The following is a 23,980-nucleotide window of genomic DNA, read 5'->3' as shown; positions in this document are numbered from 1 at the left end:
CATGTCCTGTTGGCTATGCCTCTAAAATAGATCCCAAATCCAACTACCTCTTACCTGCTTTATTGCCACCATTCCATGTTTAGTCACCATCATTTCTCACCTGGGCTACTTCAACAGCTTCTATAACAGTTTCCCTGTTCTCATTTTTGCCTTTCTCCCCCCTAGTTGATTCTCCAACAGCAACTAAAGTGACTTATGAAAAAATAAAACAGATGATACTACTCCCTTGTTTAAAATCCTCTAATGGATTTCCACTGAGATTAGAATTAATCCAAACTCCTTTCAATTTCCCATGGGTCCTACACAATGTGGCCCCTGTCTACCTCAATGGCCTCCTCTTAGCCCACTCCCTCTTGGTCACCACCTCCTTCCACTCTGGTCTTTGTCCTATTTTTTACACACTCACACTCATTTCCTTCCTTACACATGCTCTTTTTTCTGCCTGGAATATTCTTACCAAGTTCTTAAAAGGCTGGGGTCCTCTTATCTGGGCTCAAATGCCATCTTCTAAGAGAAGCTTTACTCAACCACCTTCTCGATGGAACCCATCATACCTCTAGCATCTCCAGTTACTTCCTATCATACTCTCCTGTGTTATTTTCTTCATAGCACTCATCAAAATTATCTTATTTGTTTCATGCTTATTGTTGGTTAACCTCCACTAGAATACAAGTCCCACAAGGGAAGGAATCTTTTTATTTTTTTGTCACTATAGCCTTAGCCTCTAGAATGGTTCTTGATATATAGGTGGTACTAAATAAATATTTGTTGAATGAATGAATTAATCAATGTATATATGAGGCTTTCAAGCTTTCTGATAATTAATCTAGAATTTGTTTGGAGGTTTTTCATATTGAAAATAAAGAAACCACCCTAGTATCTTAAATTGGGTTTCCTGGGAAGCCAACTCTGACCCTGAGATTAGCATGTAGGAAGTTTACTAGGGATTGCTTCAGGGATCAACACCAGTGGAAAGAAAAGAAAAGAAAGTAGAATTTGGCAGAGAGAAAAGTTTGGCTGTGTTAGTCCCCTAAAAGGTCTAAGTTGATCCTAATAGGAATTCCGAAGCTAGGGTAGCCCTCCCAATTTGGTCCAGATCATGACGGCTGGGACCAGGATTTATACTTCCATGATGTTCAGTCGTTAGACATAGGCTACCCTGGGGAGGAAGTACACTATTGGGATCAACTACAGACACTACCACTATAGTAGGTCTCAGTGCTGCAATTAATACTCATCATCTCCCTCCTCTACTGGCTGTCTATTTTACCCTCACCCTCAGCTAGCACCTCTGGTGCTCCTGGTGGCTTACCTGGTAGTATGACCCAGACCCTCAACTCTTAAGAGTCTGAGTCCCTGGTCACAATGCTGTTCTCAGGCTGTAGCTGCTACACTGGTCTATTTATTACCAAAACTGAACAAGAGAGTACCAAGAGATGCTCAAATGGATCACCCAGGTGGAAAACATATTATTTTTTGCCCCTATTGTCTAACAGCAGTCTCTTCCTGGTGACTCGGGCCAATTATTCCTGCCAGGATGGTGATTCCTCTTCTTGTCCTCCGACACCTTGGCATGAGGAGCTTAAAGAGCCCAGCTGGCAGCCATGGTGGAAGTACTCCCTTCTAGCAACCAAGACTCTTGACTGTTCAGAGCCCAGAGTTTCAGGAAAGGGAAGCACAAATTCCCCAGATGGATCAGTAGGAGTGAAGGAAAATGGGAGTACCCCCACTTGCACCTCTTCATTCCTAGGCCTACGTATTCTACCTCCTGGGGAAACAGCACCATACAAGGGTCATTTATTTAGAATGTCCCCTGCATTGCACAGGACGGTATGCCATCTTCATAAGGTATTGTCTCTGAGCTGGCTCTTCTATCAGGCTAGTGGCTTCTGGGTATGGTGGTATGTGATGTGAACAGTGGATCTCACACTATTATGCCTGTTCCAGCACTTCCTTTAACGTTAAGTGGGTCCCTTTGTGTGACACAGTAGTACGTGGAATCTTATGCTGGAGGATTAAACATTCTATATGCGCTTGGATAATGGTACTGGATGAGGGCTGGCAGGCAGGAAAGGCAAATCCACACCTAGAATATACGTCTATCCTTGGGAAAGGGTAGATGGTATCCAAAGTAGTTAACTTGTCATCAGGTGGTTGCTTGGTCTCTTGGAGGGACTGTGTTGTTGGTTTCTGTTGCGAGAAGGTCAGACATTCTGTGGTGAGAGTAGGTCGATCACCCTTAAGAGGGACCTGTGCCATTGCATCCATGTATAGCTTCCATCCCTGCTACCATGGGAACTCCATTCATGTCCCCAAGATGCAAGCACTGGAGTGGCTGATGACAGAGGCTGGCTTGTATCAATTGGATATGTGTTTTTTTAGTACGTCTCCTATGATGGATGTTCTCTGATGGTCATTAACATGTGAAATAAGGATCTTCATACTCTATGCTCACTTCCATATGTTCATCCACATGGCTTTACCCTTGTCTTTGTTGTTCCCCAGTCTTCCAAGCTTTCTGCTTCTAGACCCCTGATCAGAGGGCCAAGCTATTCAGCACTGCCCATGAGTCCCTGTGTATTCTAATTTCAGGCCACTTCTCTTTCCACATAAAGTGGCTGACCAGGTGGGAGGCATTCTCCTCACCATCATCTTTCAAGACCATGTTGGGTGAGGCAGCAGTGCAGCCATCACCCCTTTCTAGCTTTCACCAACAAACTAAGTTGAGCCATTTGTGAATCAAGCTCAGGCTTTTTTTCCTGCATCAACTGATCATCAAAAATTCCCCCACGCAGTAAGAGATGTGAGCTAAGCAGTGGTATACTGGTAAATATTTAACAACTGGTTTTCTGAAAAGGAGAAAAAAATATCTGATTTATAACATTGGCTAATTTTCATAGTGTAAATACTTCCACTATGGTCAATTTCAAACCACCAATATGATGTCGACAAGATGGCAACCCTTCCTGAAAACAACAAGGAGCTCTCATGAGCTCGTGCAGACTGGCTCCAGCACACCACTAGGTGCTGCATAATAGCACCTGCATGATGCTATGAGCTACCTGCATGCTATCTTCTCTTGCATCTTGCTTGTGCCCTCAGGTCTTGTTCACATTCAATGCTAGATGTACCTCTTCTACCTGGGTCTGCCCCAGCTAATGGCTTGCAAAGTGTGATAGAAATATCTCATGAGGGGTAGTTCTGGTGTCATGGTCACTTGGTGTTCCATGGTGAGGCACTCATCTCTATCAGGGCCTAGTAGTATTCCAGGAGCTGTGTTTTCAAAGGTGTATAATTCTCTGTTGCAGTTGGCATGGCTTTGATCCAGAATTCTATGGATTTACATTGTGATTCTCCTATTGGGGCTTGTCATAAAATCTACATGTCATATTTTCCCACCACTGATACCCCTAATAGGGTCTGCTGGGCTGTGTGGTCCAAAAGGCCAATAGCTGCTTGCCCTGCAGCCTAGACCTGTTGCAGAGTCCTTTCCTGCTATGGACCTGATTGAAAAATGGCATCCTTCTGTGTCACCAGGTATGTGAGTTGGAGCAGTACTTCTGGAAATATATTGCTTCTAGAACCTGAAGAAGTCTACCTGGCCAGCATTGTGCTGCCTTGCTCATGATGGGAGCTACAAATGCAGTGATTTCTCTTTTACTTTAGAAGGGATGTCCCAGCATACTCAAGATCACTGGACTCTGAAAAAATACTTATGTGGCAGGCTCCTGAGTCTTTTAGAGTTCATCTCCCTCGAGGATGCATGTAAATTACCAAGGCCTCCAATATCCTAGCAATTGCTTGTTTTATGATCCAACTAGCATGATGTCATCAATTTACTGGATCAGTGTGATACTCTGCAGGATGTCCAGCTGGTCCATGTCTCTTCAGACTATGTTATGACAGAGGACAAAGAGTTAACATAGCTTAAGGGCAAGGCTATAAATGGATATTGTTGCACATTCCAAAGGAATGTCAATTATTTCTGATTCTCTTTTTGATAGGGGATAGAAAAAGAGTCGATCTGCCAGATCACTGGCCACATATCATGTACCTGAGTCCCTACTAATCTGCTCTAGCAAAGATAACATACTTGACACAGCAGCTGCAATTGGGGATACTATTTGGTTAGATTTGTGATAGTCCATTGCCATTCTCCAGGATTTGTCTGGATTTTGTAGAGGTCAGACTGGTAAATTAAACAGAGGTATGATGGGAACCACCACCCATCCATCTCTTAGGTCTTTAAGGGAGGCAACCATATTTACCTTTTTTATCTCAGTTTTTTTAAAATGTGGGTTGTAAAATACATACAGTTGGCCCCCCATATCTGTAGGTTCTGCATCCACAAAGTCAACCAATGGTGGATGGAAAATATTTGAAAAAAATTCCAAAAAGCAAAACTTGAATTTGCCACATTCTGGCAACTATTTGCATAGCATTTACATTGTATTTACAACAATTTACATAGCATTTACACAGTATTGGGTATTATAAGTAATCTAGAGATGATTTAAAATATACGGGAAGGGGCTTCCCTGGTGGTGCAGTGGTTAAGAATCCTCCTGCCAATGCAGGGGACACAGGTTCAAGCCCTGGTCCGGGAAGATCCCACATGCTGCGGACGAACTAAGCCCGTGCGCCACAACTACTGAGCCTGCTCTCTAGAGCCCGCGAGCCACAACTACTGAGCCCGCGTGCCGCAACTAGTGACAGCCCGTGTGCCTAGAGCCCGTGCTCCACAACAAGAGAAGCCACCACAATGAGAAGCCCATGCACTGCAACGAAGAGTAGCCCCCACTTGCCGTAACTAGAGATAGCCTGCGCGCAGCGACCAGAGATCCAACACAGCCAAAAACAAAATAAATAAAATAAATTAATTAATTTTAAAAAATTAGCATTGGTTTAAATAAATAAATTAATTAAATATTCGGGAGGATGTGCGTAGGTTATATGCAAATATTACACAATTTTATATAAGAGATTTGAGCATCTGTGGATTTTGGTAGCCACAGGGATCCTGGAACTACTCCCCCTCGAATACCAAGGGATGACTGTATAACACGAAATTCACTGTTTCAGCCATTTGTGAGTGTCCAGTTCGGAGGCATTCAGTACATTCACATTGCTGTGCAACCTCCACCGCCATTAATCGCCACGTCTCATTTCACTCAGCATAATGTCTCCAAGATTCATCTATATTATAGATGGTCTGATTTTCATGCCTTATTAAGGTTAAATAAAATTCCATTGTATGTATAAACCAGATTTTCTCTGTCCATTCATCCATCAATGAACATTTGGGTTATTTCCACCTTGTGGCTATTGTGAAATAATGCTGTTATGAACATGGATGTACAAATGTCTGTTCGAGTGCCTGCTTTCATTTGTTTTGGGTATATACCCAGAAGAGGAACTGCTGAATCATATGGTAATTCTATGTTTAATTTTTGGAGTACTCGTCATAATGTTTTCCATGGTGGCTGCACCATTTTACATTCCCAACAGCAATGCACAAGTGTTCCAATTTCTTGCCAACACTTGTTATATTCTTTTTTTTTTTTTTAAAAGAGCCACCTGGACACTGTGTGCTTCTTTCTTTTTTTAAGAAGATATTTATTTATTTATTTATTTATTTATTTATTTGGTTGCACCAGGTCTTAGTTGCGGCGGGGGGGCTCCTTAGATGCAGTACGTGGGCTCCTTAGTTGCGGCAGGTGGGCTCTTTAGTTGTGGCATGTGAACTCCTAGTCGTGGCATGCATGTGGGATCTTCCCTGACCAGGGATCGAACCCGGGCCCCCTGCATTGGGAGCACCGAGTCTTATCCACTGTGCCACCAGGGAAGTCCCACACTTGTTATATTCTGTTTCTTTGTTTTTATAATCGGCATCCTAACGGGTGTAGAAGTGATTTCTTATTGTGATTTTGATTTGCATTTCCCTAATGATTAGTGATGTTGAGCATCTTTTTATGTGTTTATTGGGCATCTGTATATCTTTTTTTTGAGAAATGTCTATTCAAGTCCTTTACCCATTTTTTTAAGTGGGTTGTTTGATTCTTGTTGTTTCCCTGAGTTGATTTTGTAACTGTTTTCTATTCATTGCAATTGTTCTTTGTTTCTTTTTTCACCCCCTCCTTTTCTGCCTTCTCGGGTTTTAATTGAACATTTTATATGATTTCATCTTATCTCCTCTCTTAGCATATCAATTATACTTCCAAAAAAACTTAGTGGTAGCCTTAGACTTTTCAATATACATTTTAAGTTATCTAAGTCCATCTTCAAATCACATTACGCTGCTTCATGCATACTAAGTTATTGCAGGTAACTCAGAATATCCCCAATTCCTCCCTCCCATCCCTTATAACATTGCTGTCATTCATTTAACTTATCCATTTGCTATAACAAAATATAAATAAAATAAAAGATTTTATTTTACCTTTATTTCTTCTCTAATACTCTTCCATTCTTTATGTAGATCTGAGTTTCTGACCTATACCATTTCCTTTTCCCTGAAGAACTTCTGTTAATATTTTTTGCAAGGCATTCTTCATTTCTGTTCCAATTTTTTTACTTTTAGCATTTCCTTTTCATTCTTTTGTTAGAGTTTCCACTTCTCTACTTGTATTACCCTGCTTATGTTAATCCACTCTTGCACATTATCCACTTTTTCCATTAGAGTCCTTAGCATACTAATCAGAGTTATTTTAAATTCCCTGTCTGATAATTCCAAAATCTGTGTCATATCTGATTCTGGTTCCAGTACTTGCTTTGTCTCTTCAGACTATGTTTTCTCTTGTTTTTTAAGCAAGCCTTGTAATTTTTTCTTGATAGCCAGCATGACGTATTGGGTAACAGGGACTGAAGTAAACAGTAGGTCTTTAGTGTGAGGTTTTATGTTAGTCTGGCAGAAGTTGGGCTGTGTTTAATGTTTACTGTACCTGTAGGTGCTAGAGGTTTCAATTTCCTCTGTTGTCCATGTTTAGTCTTCCAGGTTGACTATGGTTTCCCTATGGAATCATCCTCAGTTTGAGTCCTCATCTTGCAGCTCTTTCAGTGCTAATCGTGTTATACTGTTACACTGGAGCCCTGCTGGGGTGGTGGTAAGGAGTGGGCAGGGGATGTGTTCTCTAATCTTATCACTGAATCTATCTTCTAATGGGTCTGTGTTCCTGAGCTGTGACCTTCACAAGCCTTTCTTAGCTTTTTTTTTTTTTTTTTTTTTTTAACCCCCTTAGATAAAACAGGAAGGCTAGAAGGGGTTGGAGTGGGAGAAATGCCCTCCACCCAGGTGGGAAGGCTCTGGTGAGAGCCTTTTTCTCTCCTGGAAAGTAAGCTCTTGCTATGGAGAATGTTCTGGGCATATTTCACAATGGTTGCTCTTCCCCATCTCTTCCGGAGCCACAAGAGTATCTTTCTTGGCTCTTTATTGTGAAAACTTGGTGGGATTCCTGGAGGTAAAACCCACTGGAGTGTGAAAGCCCACCTAAGACCGAGGCCCACAAGAGTTTTTCACTCTCTAGATAGTCCCCACTCAGCCATTAGCAATTTGTCAAAATGACCATTGAGGTGAGCGTTCCAACCAGGTATGGCTCCAGTGGCTTCTGCTCCAGGTAATCACATCTTTGCTATGACTCTTTGAACTTGCCTGTCTCTCCAGAGTTCAGGGTGGCAGTTTACCCTGCAACCTCAGTTTTCTAATGGTTTCAAGAAAAGCCATTGGTTTTCAGTTTGTTCAGCTTTTTCTTCTAAGAACGGGAGTGATAACTTCTAAGCTCTTTACATGCTGGCGGTGTAAGTGGAAATTCCTCCCCAGGTTGTTTTTTATTTAGTATCTTGGCTGAGATGGGGGGGTATGGTTTCATAAGCCTCTACTCGGCATTCCCCACTATGATAGCTCTTACTCCTTACAGGCCAAAAATTCAATATGGGGGGTTGTGCAAACTACCAAGGATGTCTATTCTTAAGTGTATTGATACATTTATGGACTGGGGACATGACAAGTGGGTGTGTTTGAGAATCCAGGAAAACTGCTACAAGCTGGACCTGGGCCAGACCTCCATTCCAGGCTCCCATCTGCCCCCACTGTAACAGAGTCCATACAGGCACTTGGAGTCTCTCAGGGTCAATGTCAGTTCAGGTCCTATATCCAATTGTCCTTGAAATGTTTGGGTACTCTCTTTTCCCCAGTGTATGGCTACATAAGCCAATGGCTATAGATCCCTTAAGGAAAGGACTCGGGGAATGACTACTGAATACACTGTTATAGTGTTGTAGAGTTCTTTCTCCTAGGAACATGTTTCTCCCTTAATTAATGTATTCCAGGTCCAAAAACTGGTTGTAAACCCAAAACTAAAATGGAGTCACTTATGTTAGGGACAAAATGGAGTTGGCTAATTCAGGTTCATTAAAGAAAAATGAAACTTAACTTTACCTAACATAAGTTGCAGGAATTTACAGCTCTTCTCAGAAATCAGCAGAGGATGCGGGCCAGTCCCCAAATGCCAAGTCTATTCATGCCATCTTTGGATTTCCTTGTTCCCCTGACTCACTACCCTGATCAAAATAAGGAAGAAGACCACCAGGCAACCAATCACCTGAAAAATCCAAATAACTTCTGCATTTACCCCCCCCCCCAAAAACCCTTTAGTCTGTGAGCAACTCAGAATTCATTGCTCTGGTAGCCCTGAGTGTCCCGCCTTGCAGGTCAAAAGCCTTTCAATAAACTCATCTTTCTGCTTTGTTTTACTCAGTGTGAAGAATTTGGTTTTTGACATAGTTCAGGTCCAGAAACTGGGCAAATTTTCACTGGGGCAACTTTCTTTAACCTCTTGATCTTGCATCCTTGATTTATTTTGGTTGTTCAGATTGAGGACTTCCTTTGATGGTTGTCCATCTATTTTGCCCTAGATGCCTTGTTCTGTTTACCATCTCCATAATTCTGTGGGTCAGGCCCCCTTGACTGCACTCCTACCTTATAGCATCCACTTGGTTTCGGATGTTTAAATGCCACTATAAGACCTCTGTGTTACAGGGTGCTATCATCTCTACCTCTCAGGAAGCCCAGTTCTGAAATGTCATCTTCTATCTTCAGCCCTGGACTACGATGACAGCCACCACTGAATTTATGAGTGATGATGATGCCTCTCACCAGAAATTCCTTTTCGATTTGCTAATTGGTGTATCCTCTGAACTTTTCTGTGGAATATATTCATCTGCTGAGTTTTCCAGCTTTATGTAAGTATTTTCGCTCTAGCATGTTCACTTACCTGAGCTGTTTAATCCCCCCTTACACTGTCAACCACAGCAGTTCCGGCATTTCTACCTTACTTGATGTAGTTTGGGCCATTGTTTTTTCCATGCTTCTAGATGACATCTTGAGTGTGTTCACGTCATGACCTGGGGTTCTTGCGTGAACCCGTATCCTGGGAGAGTACACCCAAATTGATAAATTCTCCCTCATCGGACTTTATGTTCTGCCTCCCTCTTCTCTTTTTATCCAGAACCTTTAGAGTTCAATCACATGCATACTTCCCTGGCTTCTGTTGGTACTTGTTGCGTAGGTTCTACAGCTTCTTTGGGGTTGCTTTCCAATATTATCAGCCTTAGAATGTCTGTGGAATACCATATATCGTGACTTAATTCTAATCATTGCCTAGTGATCAGCAGGTAATGTGGGGGGTGCATCCAGAGGGAGGTGCATGTTATCCTGCACAGAAGGCCTCTCATTATCTCACAAGGAAGGAGCACTAGCTTTTAGTAGGAAGTAGTGGGGCATTTTGGCAGGCTCAGCAGGTTGTAGAGAATTTAGGGTTCGAGATTTTTCATGTATATCGACCTAAATGTCCTCATCCCATGTGTCAGGGTCCCACTCTTTCCCAACCAGGGATCTACCCTTGAAATATCATGCCTGCCTAAATGGAGAGTATAATCTTCTTTGGAAGTTTCCACTTGGCTTTCTGTTACTGTTACAGTTAAGTCCTGGGATCTGTCCTCAGTTTTCTCTGTCTTCCCACTGCAGGAGATGAGAACCTCTTTACATGCTTCCAGAAGATCTTCTGGCTTTCACACTGAGCTTTGACTTGCAGATTAATCATACTCAGCCTTTCATTATCTCTCTTCAAAGTATCAAGTCTACTTAGCAATAGCCAATCAAATCCCAATGGTCTTACAGAATAGATACTATTTCCCCTATACTTTGGCAACAGTGCCTGATCTTTCCCAGTACACCACAGTTAAAAGCTTTAACAATTGCCCTGCTTTCTTGTGGTAGCTATGTTCCACCTGCCACTGACTCATTGCCAGCCAATGAAATTGGTGGCCAACTCCGAAGTTCAATCATAGTGTCTTCTTTCTTGGACCATTCCTGGCACCAAAGCTTTTAGGTCGGGTTCCATGAAAAGTAGACTCTGAAGCAAAGATTAGTGTTCTGGGAGTTTATTAAGGAGTACACTAGTGGAAGGAAAGGCATAAAAGTAGGATCAGACAGAGGGAAAAATTAGGCTGTGATGCTGTCATATAATAAAGAATTTGACTGGTTTTGTCCCTGGTTCCTGGGAGGCAACTTCTAAACCATTGGAATTTCCCATGGGATAGGAGTGAGTTTGTTATTTATGGTGGGTCCTCGGACCACACCTGAGTTTACGCTAATGAGATGATTTAGGATGAGGGTTGGTCATGCCAGAAAGACCAACCATGTGATAAAAGAGTTGAGGCTTTCAGCCATGTGACATCAGCCTAAGTTCTGGACCTCTAGGGAGGGGAAGGGGGCTGGAGATTGAGTTCCATCATGGGGCCAGTGATTCAATCAATTATGGCTGTGTAATGAAACCCCAATAAAAACTCAGGACACTGAAGCTCAGTGGAGCTTCCTGGTTTGTGAACAACACCTTGATGTGTCAGGAGGGTGACATGTCCTAACTCCACAGAGAGAGAGCACAGAAGCTCTGTGTTTAGGACCCTCCCAGGCTTTACCCTATGTATCTCTTCATTTGACTGATTCTGATTTGTATCCTTTATAATAAAATTGTAATCGTAAGTATAGCACTTTCTTGAGTTCTGTGAATCATTATTCCAGCAAATTACTGAACCTGAGTAGGTTGTGGGAAACCCCAAATTTGTAGCCAGTTGGTCAGAAGTACAGGTGGCCTGTGGGTCCCTGAGCTTGTGGATGGCATCTGGAGTAAGGGCAGTCTTACTGGAGACTGTGCCCTTAAATCATGGCATCTGAGCTAACTCTGGGTGGTTAGTGGCCAAAATGCATGGTGGTGCAAGAGACGCCATCATAAATAATAACAGCCTCAGCTGATCCCACAGGGAGCTCTGATGCGCCAAAGCTCACGGTTGTTCCTAGTTACGTAAAGGGATCAGGTGTTTATACCTCCACAGCGTCTTCAGGCTGCCCTTGGGCATCTCTATTTATTTATTTATTTATTTATTTATTTATTTATTTGGCTGTGTTGCTTCTTAGTTGCAGCATGCAGGACCTTTGTTGCGTGTTTGGGCTCTTTGTTTGGCGCACGGGCTTCTCTCTAGTTGCAGTGCGTGGGCTCCAGAAGGTGCAGGCTCAGTAGTTGTGGCGTGTGGGCTTCTCTAGCTGTGGCGTGTGGGCTCCAGAGTGTGCGGGCTCAGTAGTTGCGGCGCATGGGCTTAGTTGCCCCGTGGCAAGTGGGATCTTAGTTCCGCGATCAGGGATTGAACCTGTGTCCCCTGCACTGGAAGGTAGATTCTTAACCATTGGACCACCAGGGAAGTCCCAGGCAGCTCTCTTTAACCAAGGAAATTCCTGAAGGGAGCAGACAGTTGAGTACTGCCTGCAAGTAGCACTCCTAGAAACTGAGGGATGTCTTTCATTCTTGAAGCAGAATTTCCATGGCAAGTCATAGTGCCCACTACACTTTGTTACAGCTTCTATTAAATGGTAGAGAGAGGACAGGGTGATTAAAAGCACTACTGAAGATTGTTTTGAATTTGTAAGCATTTTGCAACTAAAGAGAATTCAAAAAGAGAGATTGGCCGGCTGATCCTGGCAAATCCTCACAAGTGATCATATTTTCCCAATTAAGTCTTTTTGATGTCTTCCTATTGCTCTTGGGAAGGATAGTCTTAATATCCTTAGCAGGACAACTCAGGCTCTGAGTGAAACGGCCCCTTCTTGCATCTGCAGGATCATGTCTTCCTCATCTCATTGCACTCATGTTCTCTCTGTCTGTGGATTGCACCTGACTTTTGAAAGTTTCAGAGCCTTTGCACAGGCTGCTTCCTCTGCTTGGAAATGCTTTCTTACCTCTTTGCCTGACCAATTTGTACTGCTTTTTCTGGTCTTTGTTTAAATGTCCCTTTCTCAGAGAGGTCTTCCCTAACCTTCACTCTAGATAAGGGCCACTTGTTATATGCTCTCACATGGCCTAAAAACACTTACTAGATATAGTTACCTGTGTATTTATCTGTTTAATGCCTGCCTCTCTCCCTCTGATAAGTGTCATGAAGGCAGGAACTATGGCTATTTTGTTCTTCTCTTTTTCCCAGCACTTAATTCAATGCCTGACATGGGAGTTTAATAAATATTTGTGGAGTGAATAAGTAAATGAAGTAATTAAGGCATAGATAATAGTGACAAAGTGCAGTGGTTAATCATGTGGCTCTGGAGGCAGAGTGGGTTCAAGTCTTTTAAATCCTGACCCGTTCATTGAGAGCTCTGTAAACGTGTCCTCCCCTTTGACAATGTAGAAACTTATCAGTTCACATTGAGTCTGTCTGACTGGGGAAACTTATCCTCAATAACCAAACCCTAGAAGAATAATGTGGGATAAGAATACCTATTTATCAGCAGCACTACCGTGTACCCCTTAAGCACACAGACTGTTCTGGGATGAATCCAAAACTGTCATCTTGGCCACAATACTCAGCTTCTTGGTGCATCAGTTTCCTCACCTGTAAACAAGTCTAACTCATAGCACCCAGCTTAAAGTTCTGTAAGGATCTGATAGGTTAATATATATAAGAAACAGTGTGTGGGACCCAGTATATGTGTGTGTTATATGTGTTAGCTAATATTATTTATTAAGTTAGGTTGGGAGACACCTCTGGCTTGACACCTGGAGCTGGTTAGCTGCGTAAGACATTCCCTCTAGGTGAGTAAACTCATGCCATAGACCAAATAATAGACTGGAGAGTTGTCTCGTAGAGTAAGAGTAAAGGAAATCTCCTCTGGCAACATTTCTGGGAAGCTGTAGGGGAGCTGGTGGATAGCTCTTCTCTATTCTAGGGACCGTTCTGCCTGAAAATCCAGGGTGAGTCATTCAGATCCAGAACTCTACCCCTCCTCACAGAGAGTGTAAACATCCTGGCAGATTCTGGCCCTTTGCTCCCCTGTTGTAGATTCCAGAAAGGCCACTATCCTTAGGGAAATACAGCCTCTCTTCAGTCATTCAGGTCACAACACAATTGATTAGGTTACAGTTTTCTTTAAATATACACTAGACCCAAGGAAGAAGTCTTATCACTTTGATTTCAGTTCCTCCTTTACCAAGTTTCCTTGCACATTTATGACAGGCTGATGCCTCTTAGGGTGGAGCATTTCTGCAGGTAGAATTCTAAGCTTTTCCCTCATTGTTTCTCCAAAATTTTAGAGCACTTTATAGTATCCCTCAAACTGGGAACCTGGAGACCTGAGCCTGGAAATGTGGGAGTGAAATCTGGATTTTAATTCTGACGTTGACACTAACTGGTGAACCTGGTCATCACAGGGCTTAGATTTCCTCATTTGGAAAATGAAGCAGAAAGAGAAGATCAGCTGGAAACCCTTCCAGGTTTACAATTCAGTGATTATGCATCATGATCTCCAACAAAAGTCAATATGCTGTTAATGTACTTTTAGGGTAGAAAGTTGTACTGGGTATTTCATAAGTTAAGATACTCACTTTTCTTTGGGCTGATTTTGAATGTGCATTTTGTACAAAAAAAAAGAATTATCTTTATAAGCTGCAATGTAGAGTTGTATTTAACCTTAGAGATTGCAATTCTGAGGATTGGATAAGAACCCTAATATGGTCTTCCAGGGCATCCAAATGACCACTGCACAAACTACATAAATCACCCGGCTTGGGTTGGTTCACAGATCTTTTTCTTGTGTGCTTCTTCTGGGAATGAATGCAACTGAGCAAGCAGATAGGTTCTGGTGGGAGAGAGTCACAAAAGTCATAAAGTCATTCTACCCCACCAATTTGCTATGGCTTTAGGGACAGCCCTAATGGCTGTGTGACATAACCTCTCTGTCTTGGTGTCCACATCTATTAAATAACACCTACTTTGCAGGGTTACTGTAAGAATGAGAATAGAGGTAGGGTTAACACCGTGGAAGCACATAATATGCACACAGGAAAAAGTTATACCCTTACTGCCAATTTTCCCTATTCCAGTAAAAACATCAATAGGTTGAGTGCAATCTGTCCGTGCTTGGTAAAAAGAGGCAAAATGTTAAATCAACTATAGTATAAAATAAACAATTTAAAAAAAAAGGCAAAATGGATTATGGTAAGTCTTGACATTTTCTCACCTCAGTTTCCCCACTGCAATTGAGAATGTCCGGTCAGTGGCTTCAAGTGCTAGATCTGGAGTTATAGTTGGGTACCAATCCTGGCTCTGTCCCTTATCAGCTGTATAATCTCGATTAGTTTTTCAACCTCTGTGGGTCTCAGATTCCCCTAATGCCAGGGTAATACAGATGGATAGGATTTCCTAACTAGGATTAGACTTCCTCTTCTCTCAATTTCCTAAATTGGAGGGCCGTGAAGGGCCCAAGGTGCCAACCCGCCTAGCACCCGCCCAGTAGGCAGAAAATGCCTGCCAGAGGGAGGGCGGAAGAAGGGCGGGTCAACGAGGCGGTGGGCGGGGCTGGAGTTCCCGCCTCCTATGCGTGTGCGCGCACCACGGACGCACGCACGCACGCACGCACGCACGCACGCACAGCATACCGCGGAAGCGTGCGCGCAGGCCCAGCCCTCGTCGCCGCCGCCATTTTAGCTCCTGGTTCCGGCCGCACGGTGTAGGCTGTTGTAGCGGGAGGGGTGGGGGTCCTCCAGAGTTTTGTAGCTGCCTTCGACTGCACCGATAGAGCCGCTAGGTTCTCTTTTTTTCTTCCTTCGTAACCGCCCGCTCGAAGAGTCCGAAGATGTCTAAGCGACACCGGTTGGACCTGGGGGAGGATTACCCCTCCGGCAAGAAGCGTGCGGGGACCGATGGGTAAGCCAGGCCGGGGACGCGAGGCAGGGGCTCAGGCTTTGTTGGGGTCCCGGCCGCGAGCGGGCCAGGGAGGGCTAGGCCGAGCGGGCCACGGGCCCCGACCCTTTTGTTTCCCTCTGGGCTCGGGTCACTGGCGGCGGGGCGCGGGAGAGTGGACCCTCAGGCGTTCGGCCCGGCAAGGGCGCGGGGAGCTGAGTGGCGCGGTGGCCGCCCGGCCCAGTCGGGAGAGCGGAGAGGCCTGTCGTGGCCAGTAGGATGCCTCCTCCCCGGGCGGAGTCGAGCAAGAGTCACTTCGAGGGGAGCGGACGGGAGGGAACCGCGGACCTCGTGGCCTGGGCTCCTGGTAAGGCCTGGAGCCCGGGGAGAGGGTGGGGGAGGGCGCGGCGGGAGTAATCGTTTCCAAGGGCACCAGGTACTTCTCAGGCATTGGGGTCGGGGAAAGGGCCTTGGGGGGCGGCTGGGCGCCCAGCAAGGGGAGAAGCGGAGGCCGGAAAGTGACCGAAGCGCGTGGATTCTGGTGTAGGCTGGGATGGAGGTGCTGGGAGTAGAGTGAGGCGTGCAGACGAGGAGTTCTCGGGGGAGGGGAGAGTAGAGGGCCAGCCGGGAGAAAGGAAAACGTGGAGTATACCTGATGGGCTGGAGGGCTGGTGGTTTGGAGCCGCGGAGTTTATACTTTGGCGGGAGAGTGCGTGCCTCGGTCCATTCAAACACTTCAAAGTAGATACTAGGCAAACTTCCGCTCTCTGCCCACGCTCCCGCCATCTCCTTTATTTCCTGCTTTGGCCGAAACAGTAGTTATTGGGCATCCCCGGGATAGCAATTAGAAGGCATTCTTTTTTTCCAATAAGTTCTTGTTTTCTGTGTCCCTCCCCCGCCCTCGTTCTTAGGTAGCTTTTGAAACAAGAAGGCCCTTTTCAAAAGTTTTTAGTGTTTACGGCAAAATATCGCCCGTCGGGAGGTTGCTTGGGAGTTGAAATAGACCACGCCCGTGGTGTTTCAGATTCCTTTCTACTTACCTTTTCTTAAAGGTGCAGAGGAATTTAACAGTTAACCTTAGCAATTGCATCAAAATCATTTCTTGTCCAGTGTGTACTTTCGTTCCTGAAGTACAGAGATTTATTTGGATAATTCAGGCAGAGCCATGAAAGTCTGAATATCTTCAATACTTTGCATAACTTTGCATTTTATTGTGTGTGTACGTGTGCAGAATCACTGTGTCAAGTCTGTATAACTTTTGTTCACTCAGAGTCCTTCCTTTCGGTTGATTGAGGTGTCTGTGTCTGGGGAGTATAAGCCAGGATAGGGTATACCTTTTGGTGGCTTTCCGTATATTGAATATGGAAAGCATAAATACATAACATTTTAATCGTGTAAATTTTTTAGTTTACAGTGTTCGATGTCAGCTTTCTCTCCCTCACCCCAACACACACAGCAGAACTTTAGCACATTTGAGCTACAAGTCACAGGCTCCTTAGAGCTGGAAGTGACTTTAAAGAGAGTATACTCGGCTCCACTTGAGGGATGAGAAATGGAGACCCACAGTTGTTAAGGTGGCTTGTGCAACCTTACAGTTTACAGGTGGATCTAGAACCTTGATCTTTAATTTTCAATCTTAGCCTGTTGCTTTTTCCGATACAGCACACAGACTGTGACTGTAGTTAAGAGTCATTACAGCCTATTTTAATGACATTTACAATGGGTTGGTAAAGTAGGGAACACTTGGTTCTTTGTTCCTGTGAAGCAAAAATAAATTGCTTGTCATCTGGCTAAGATGCAACTAATGCCTCTCACAGAATTCAGATTGGAAAAAAATATACGGGGAAGGAATGAATTCACTTACTAGTATTTGTGTGTATGTGCACCATTTAAATGCTTTTTTGGGGATTAGTGGGCCCATGATATGTACATGGGTTTGTTCCCGTTTCCTTGCAAATCCGACATCCTTAGTAAAAATGTGGACTTTTTAAGTCTTTGGTGGTGACGTTTTGATTCTCTTGGATATTATATATGACATCTACCTGTAAATGAACGAGAGTTCATCTTTGGAATAAAGCTCAAGTTCTGAGATATTTTGGAGGGACATTTGTATACTCATTTCTATGTCACCTGAATGTCATTTCTGATAGAACTTTCTTTAGCAGTGGGCTTAGAGTGTTTATTAGTGCTTAGGGTTTTTTTTTTCCATATTTAATAATTTAACAAGTTACTTTTGTTGACTGTCATGCAGTCTTGCAGATTTTTCTTTTTTTTTAAGCCCTGCTAAGTAGCAGGTGGTTTTACCTGAGAGGGTAGGTCTGTCAGTCTTGTGAACTCCACTACCAAACATGGATGCCCCATTTTCCCCGCTACTCAGAAGGGAAGGTAATTCAGTGAGAGATTTTACTCAAATTCATGCTCCCAAACTATATATGGCTTTATTTACTCTTGCTATATTTTAAGTTTGGAAACAGGTAGAGAAGTTGAAGGTTTCTGTTACATACTGACCTTATTCCTTTTTCCACTTTTCCCACAACATTTTCTGTGTAAAATTATTAACCAGAAGACAACTTACTGTTGAAATATGGAAACAAATTTTGAAAACAGGAACATTTTTCACTTTGATGTTAGTTTCTGATATTACTGCCTGATAAGAATTTTTTCGGTTAAAAATGTGAGACATAGATAAGACAACATACGTACAGTGTTCCCAAAACTATTTCAGGTGCTTTATAAACAGGTTTTCACTGCAGTTCTGTGATGAGGTTAAGTAACTTGCCCCAGGGAACACAAGAAATGTCCATTCATAAAGATATAAAGAAAAGGGAAAAAAATTATCAAATCTTTATCCCCATCTTTATTTAATCCCTTGATGAAAATTTTTTTAGATCTCTGCATATTTATTCACAGGTATCCTGTTTGATACCAATAGGATCTTTTAATATGTATTATTTGTGCTTTGATTTTTTTAAAATTCACCCAGAAATGTGTCATAAACTGTGGAATGGATATACATTATTCTTTTCATTGGCTGCATAGTATTCCACTTGTAAAGGGGTATCATAACTTATTTAACCAATTTCCTCTTCACTGATGTTTTGATGGGTTCCTAGTCTTACAAGTGAAAAGTGTGATGAACATCCTTATGTGTACTTATATCCCTAGAAGTCCCTGAAAGTGAGATTACCAGATTAAAAACAATGCTTGTTTAAAATACTCTGATTTTGATAACCAATTTACATCATCATTGGCATTTCTTTAGTTTCTGTTACTCCATGTAGAATTTTAACGTGGTATTTTAAATTTAAAAAATAAATGATAACCAATGTTTATTGGGCATTTATTATGTTCCAGGCACTACTTTAAGCACATTATATATATTAACTCATTTAACCCTTGCAATACCCCACAAGAGCTTTTTATAGATGAGGAAAGAAATAAATTTGGTCATATAGTTAGCTTAAGTGCTGAGCCAGGATTAAGCTGAGATAAAATACTGAACCACGTGCTAAACAACTGTGTCCTGTTGTGTCTCTCCCTGCCAGTATTGTGGCTAAGTGATCACTGCTTTGATAATTAGTTTTTTAAGCATTATACCTCGATTAGTAAATCTTCTAAGTAACAAACTCCTTTATAATAAAGGTGGCTATTTAAAAAAGAAAACATGCATGTACACAATATTCTGCATATATTTATGAAGCAGTGGGTTTGAGGGCCCCCCCCCCCCCGACCCTTAATTTTTATCTTCCCTTTCCTGTTGAAGGTAGATAGTTTGAATCACAGGCAATATTTCTAGGTGATTGAATTTGCTTTCTTATTTTAATCTAAGAGACTATTTTATCAATACTTCTCGCTTTGCAGATTAGTAAATTGAGGCTTATACCTTTCCAGTGGTTATGCAGCTGTGATCTAGGTGCTCGTGCTCCTTTTACTCTTACATCAGAGTTAAACCCCAATTCATGGTCAGCAGTTAATCTTTGTGTCTTCAGAATGTATTTTATGCTTCCTCTGTTGCAGTTATTTTTGGTAATAAAGTTTCTGGTGAAGTAGGCCCTTGAAAAACATGCATTATTTAGACCAGATGTTCTTTAAGGATTCTTTATGTTCTATGAACTATAAAATGTCTAGTCTTTGAATCCATTCCTGACTACAGTGCTTCTCACTTTGCTGGACATGTATCCATCTTTCCTGTTGTAAACTTTTTCTCATTCACATTTTCGGGCTGTGCAAATACTTATTTAATTACAAGCACCTTAAACTGGAGCAGAATGAGAGAAGCAAAGAAAGGATGGTTAATGGTATATTGCGAAGATAGGCCAGGAAGCTTAAGTTCTGAGTTATGGGACTTCATTTTGTATGCTGAGTAGGTTATCCTTTAGGTTCCTTTGATTTCTTTCTCTTTATGCCAGATGGGATGAGAAGCTTCGGTCCTAGCTTGTATGTCCTGTAATTCTGTAGAAGGGAACATTCGGTTGGGGGAAGGGAGAATCGCTTTTTATATATACATATATGAAAAGATTATATGTATGTAAAAAATATATGTGTGTATGAATATTTGTGTACATATAATAAGGTTTTTCTCTACTTAGGCAAGTTCCTGTGGAATAGAATTATTTATTTTAGAAGGGACAATATCAAATATAATTGGTCAGCTTACCATTTTTGTAATTGGGGAACCATCCTAACTCATGCTGGGCTCAGCATTTTAGCTGTATTCTACCAAGGGGAGTAACTGTTGCCCAGCTGATGTGCCATTACATCAGAATGAATGGTCTTCCCTAGTCTGCTGCTGATAATTGGGGCATGGGAAATTTGTATGTCTTTTGTGTGTTATGGATAAGGAACAATGACATGTTTAGCAGCTTGTGTCATGGTTCCATGTTGCCTCACTATTTCAAATCTGAGTCCAAACACCTTGTGGCACATTTGTCTGCTATAGGATTTAGTCTGAAGTAAACTAGATTAGTAAAATGAATAAGCATAGATAATTTTAAAATTCTTACTGGTTAGGGATCATCTCTAGTATCTAGAAGTAGATACTAGAATTGGCTAAATGACCTAAGATTAATATGGTGGTCATCTGCATAATTTAAACATTTTAAACAAGTTAGTAGTGTTCAGTGAAGCTTGTTTTTAAATGAGCTACTTTTCACTTTATGGATGATCAAAGTATACATAGGTTTTACAAAGTACTTCCCAGTGTTTTTTTACTGTTGCTGTTAAGGATACATGCAAGAGTAAACAATGAAAACAAGAATAAAAAGTTTTCGTTTTCCTTATAGAGCAATAGATGCATTTTGAACAAAATTTGGAAAGTGTTAACTTAGGAAAACAAACTTGCTAATTCTTTAACTCAGAATTTTGTTCTGAATTTTGTTTGTATTACTGTAATGTGAGGTGGAATTGTCTTTGAGGCCAGAAGCAATAAAAGACTTAGTTCTTGCTAAATTTTGAACATACTTTCAGTGTGAAAATACCTTTTCATGTAACCTGAAGGGGAATCTGGGAAAGACTGATGCCATTCTCTTTTTGCCTAATTTGTCCCTACCTTTTTCCCACACTGCCCTCAGTCTTTAATTTCTAAGAAGGAAAGGATTTTACATGCAGAATGAGTTCTTGTGTTATCTCAGCTGATGGCTAAAGGTGGAAAGAGACTGTTCCTTAATAGAATTTGAAGCATCATCAAGGAAGGGAAAGATGTTTATGGATTAGGCATGGAGAATCCTTGATTACAAGTTATTTTTCATTGTTTCTGATACTTCGAGTTTTATATCAGTTTATTTGGTTGTTGGACATTTACTTTCTTGTGACTATAACGCCGCTATGAACATTTTGCGTAAAATTTGGAATCTTAATTGTAAATTTTTTTTATTATTATTATTTTTTTGTTTTTAGGAAGGATCGAGATCGTGACCGTGATCGTGAAGATCGGTCTAAAGATCGAGAACGAGAACGAGATAGAGGAGATAGAGAGCGGGAGAGGGAGAAAGAAAAGGAGAAAGAATTGCGAGCTTCCACGAATGCTATGCTTATCAGTGCTGGATTACCACCTTTAAAAGCTTCCCATTCAGCTCACTCAACCCACTCGGCACATTCAGCACATTCAACACATTCTGCTCATTCTACACACACCGGACATGCAGGACACACATCACTTCCACAGTGCATTAATCCATTTACCAACTTACCCCATACGCCTCGATACTATGATATTCTGAAGAAACGGCTTCAGCTCCCTGTTTGGGAATACAAGGATAGGTTTACAGATATTCTGGTTAGACATCAATCCTTTGTACTTGTTGGTGAGACTGGGTCTGGTAAAACAACACAGGTGAGTTATTGAATACCACAGTCCGTACTTTATTAATGTTTATGTTTACTAAATGTTGCGTATTTGGTTCTGGTGGTTATTCTCATTGGCTGTCTGTCAGAACTTTTTGAAGCATAGCTGCTTTTATGTTTAGCAATTTTTAGTGACTTACGGGGTCGGAATCCTGTAGGGAGTACCTATTTTCCTGAGTCTCTTTGGAAAAACAGCGGTGCTGTTTTTTCCAGTTTTATTATGTAAATTATGGCAGTGATACTCTCCCACCCACTTTGAATCTGGGGTGGTACATATTTGGGGGCACAAGGTTTGTTTTCCAATGCTTGGGTGGAGAGAGCTGAACCATTGGAATGATTTTGTTTTTGTCATTTTCATTTCTTTGTTTTTATAATTGTTTTGAACTATGTGAATATTATTTATTCTTTTAAAAAATAGAAGAGCTAAGTAAAGTCTTTTTACTTGTGACCTCAATGCAATAGTGTCCCCGTCCTCCCCACCCCTGAACTAAACACACGTTAGTGTTGTATTAGAAATATATTTAGGATACTTCTCAAACATGGATGAGCCATTATTTACTAGGCCCATGTAATAGACGTTTAGGCTGCTTCTAATGGTTGTTTTGCATGGGCAAGTATATCTTTAGGATAAATTCTCAGAAGTAGAAATTACTGGGTCAGAAGATCGATTATAATTGTGGAACGTACAGCCAAATAGCCTTCTATAGGGAACGTATCAGTTTACTGTTCCGTGAGCATGTATGAGAGCATATGTGGGAAACCACTAGAGTGTACTACTGAACTTGAACTTTTGCAAATCTGACAGGAGAAAAATGGTATTTCAGTGTAATTTTTAATTTGCATTTTCTTGCTATGAGTGAGGTAACCATATTTTCATTTTCAGATGCTTGAGCCTGACCCATCAGAAAATTTCTTAGATTTTACAAAAATAGCAGCCCCTGGCTATTGTAGAAAATTTGGAAAATTCAAGAAAGTGTTGAAATGAATTTAATAATTACTTATCATGCAGAAATAATTGCTATGTTTCCTACGGGCCTGATTTTCCATGTTTATGTACCTATGAACATGTTTAGATTTGAGCATACTGCATATACAGGTTATCCTGTATGTGCATAATTTAAGTTACACAATGCCACAAATCTATCATTTTGAGTATTTCATGGAGACATTTTGAAGGCTACAATAGCAACCCAGATTGGAGGCTTTTGTTATATAAAAGACTGAGCCTTAGTGAGTATGGTTTTTCTTTTTAAATGGAGGAAATGTAATGCTGATGTTAGAAGCTAAAACTGTTGGTTTATTTTTATCACCTTATGGAAATATAAAGAAATAACATGAAAAGATGTAACTCTAAGCTTATTAATATTATATTTTTAATAATTATTTCATCTGGTTTATCTAGTTTGTGTAGGATTAATAGCACCCATTTAGTCAGCAATTGGGTAAAGCCAGGCACTGTGTACTTTGTATTATCTCATTTAAGTTTTTCAACAGCCATGCAAGGAAGTTGTTAATCACCATTTTACAGATGAGCAAAATGAGGCTTTGATTTATGAGAGGTTTAGTGGGTTGCCCTAGGTTACACAGTAGATATAGGTGGATTCAGTATTTAAAACTCTGTCCCTTTGTCTCATAGCCAAAGTTATATTTATTTCATATTACTTTTCTGTGGTCTTATATGATTAACCTTATTTCAGAGATGAGTTTATTTAGTAGCAGTTAGTGGAGAAGAAGGGCAAGTGAACTCAAAACAAGATTTGTGATTTTTTGGATTAGTATTTTTTTTTTTTTAAATACTTAAGATACATGGATACCTAGGATTGCAGGGATTTGGGGGATTCAAAGGGAAACAACAGTGTAAATAGTGAATTTTACACAAATGCTTTTTCCGCATACTCCTATTAAACTTTGACTCAAAACCATTAAGAATAGTTAGCCATTTTTTGGTTATCTTTTTGTGCCTATCAGAAAGTGAAATTCTCCAAACAAAATTGCAGAAGGAACCTAACTAAAATGTAGTAATAGTACAACTAGTATTCTTCAAATATAACTGTACAAATCCTATACCAAAAAAATGCCATGTTTCCTGTAGCATTAAAATCTGTTAGGCTTTTGGAGGCTTTGATGGAGATCCATCATGTCTTTCTTGTAGGAGTGGTTTCCAATTTAATGTAGTAAGCACTTAGATTTTTCCCATGGTTCTTTCCCAGGTAAGTGAGTAGAGAACCATTAAATTAGCAGATCTCTTAGTTTCTGTTGATAATGGAACAGCCAGGAAATGCAGCGTCATCATGGCAACAACCAACTACTTATGCTTGTTGGTCTTTTTTTTTTTTTTTTTTTCTTTGTTTACCCTTCATTGCCCTCCTTCAGGGAAGTGCTGTTGCTGCTTCTATAGGTCCTATTGAATTTGAGATTG

The 23,980-nt window shown here is 41.4% G+C and overlaps 1 protein-coding gene and 1 long non-coding RNA gene across 2 annotated transcripts in view; one reads left to right on the top strand and one right to left on the bottom strand.

Annotated features, from left to right (window-relative positions):
* LOC133092057 (uncharacterized) overlaps positions 1-14,810 on the bottom strand; it is a 50,709-nt gene extending 35,899 nt beyond the window's left edge. The window contains exon 1 of the long non-coding RNA XR_009701016.1: positions 14,558-14,810. This is a non-coding gene — a long non-coding RNA (uncharacterized LOC133092057). The remainder of the gene's footprint in view (positions 1-14,557) is intronic.
* A 205-nt stretch (positions 14,811-15,015) lies between these two features.
* Positions 15,016-23,980, top strand: part of DHX15 (DEAH-box helicase 15) — a 50,641-nt gene continuing 41,676 nt past the window's right edge. The window contains exons 1-2 of the mRNA XM_061192137.1: positions 15,016-15,243; positions 21,115-21,550. Coding sequence (XP_061048120.1) covers positions 15,173-15,243; positions 21,115-21,550 — 507 coding nt within the window. The 5' untranslated portion in view covers positions 15,016-15,172. The remainder of the gene's footprint in view (positions 15,244-21,114; positions 21,551-23,980) is intronic.

The sequence above is a fragment of the Eubalaena glacialis genome, chromosome 5, assembly GCF_028564815.1.
Source record: "Eubalaena glacialis isolate mEubGla1 chromosome 5, mEubGla1.1.hap2.+ XY, whole genome shotgun sequence".
NCBI classification, from domain to species: Eukaryota; Metazoa; Chordata; class Mammalia; order Artiodactyla; family Balaenidae; genus Eubalaena; species Eubalaena glacialis.
The sequence above is the reverse complement of the archived record's forward strand: the minus strand, read 5'-3'. Positions and strand labels throughout refer to the sequence as shown.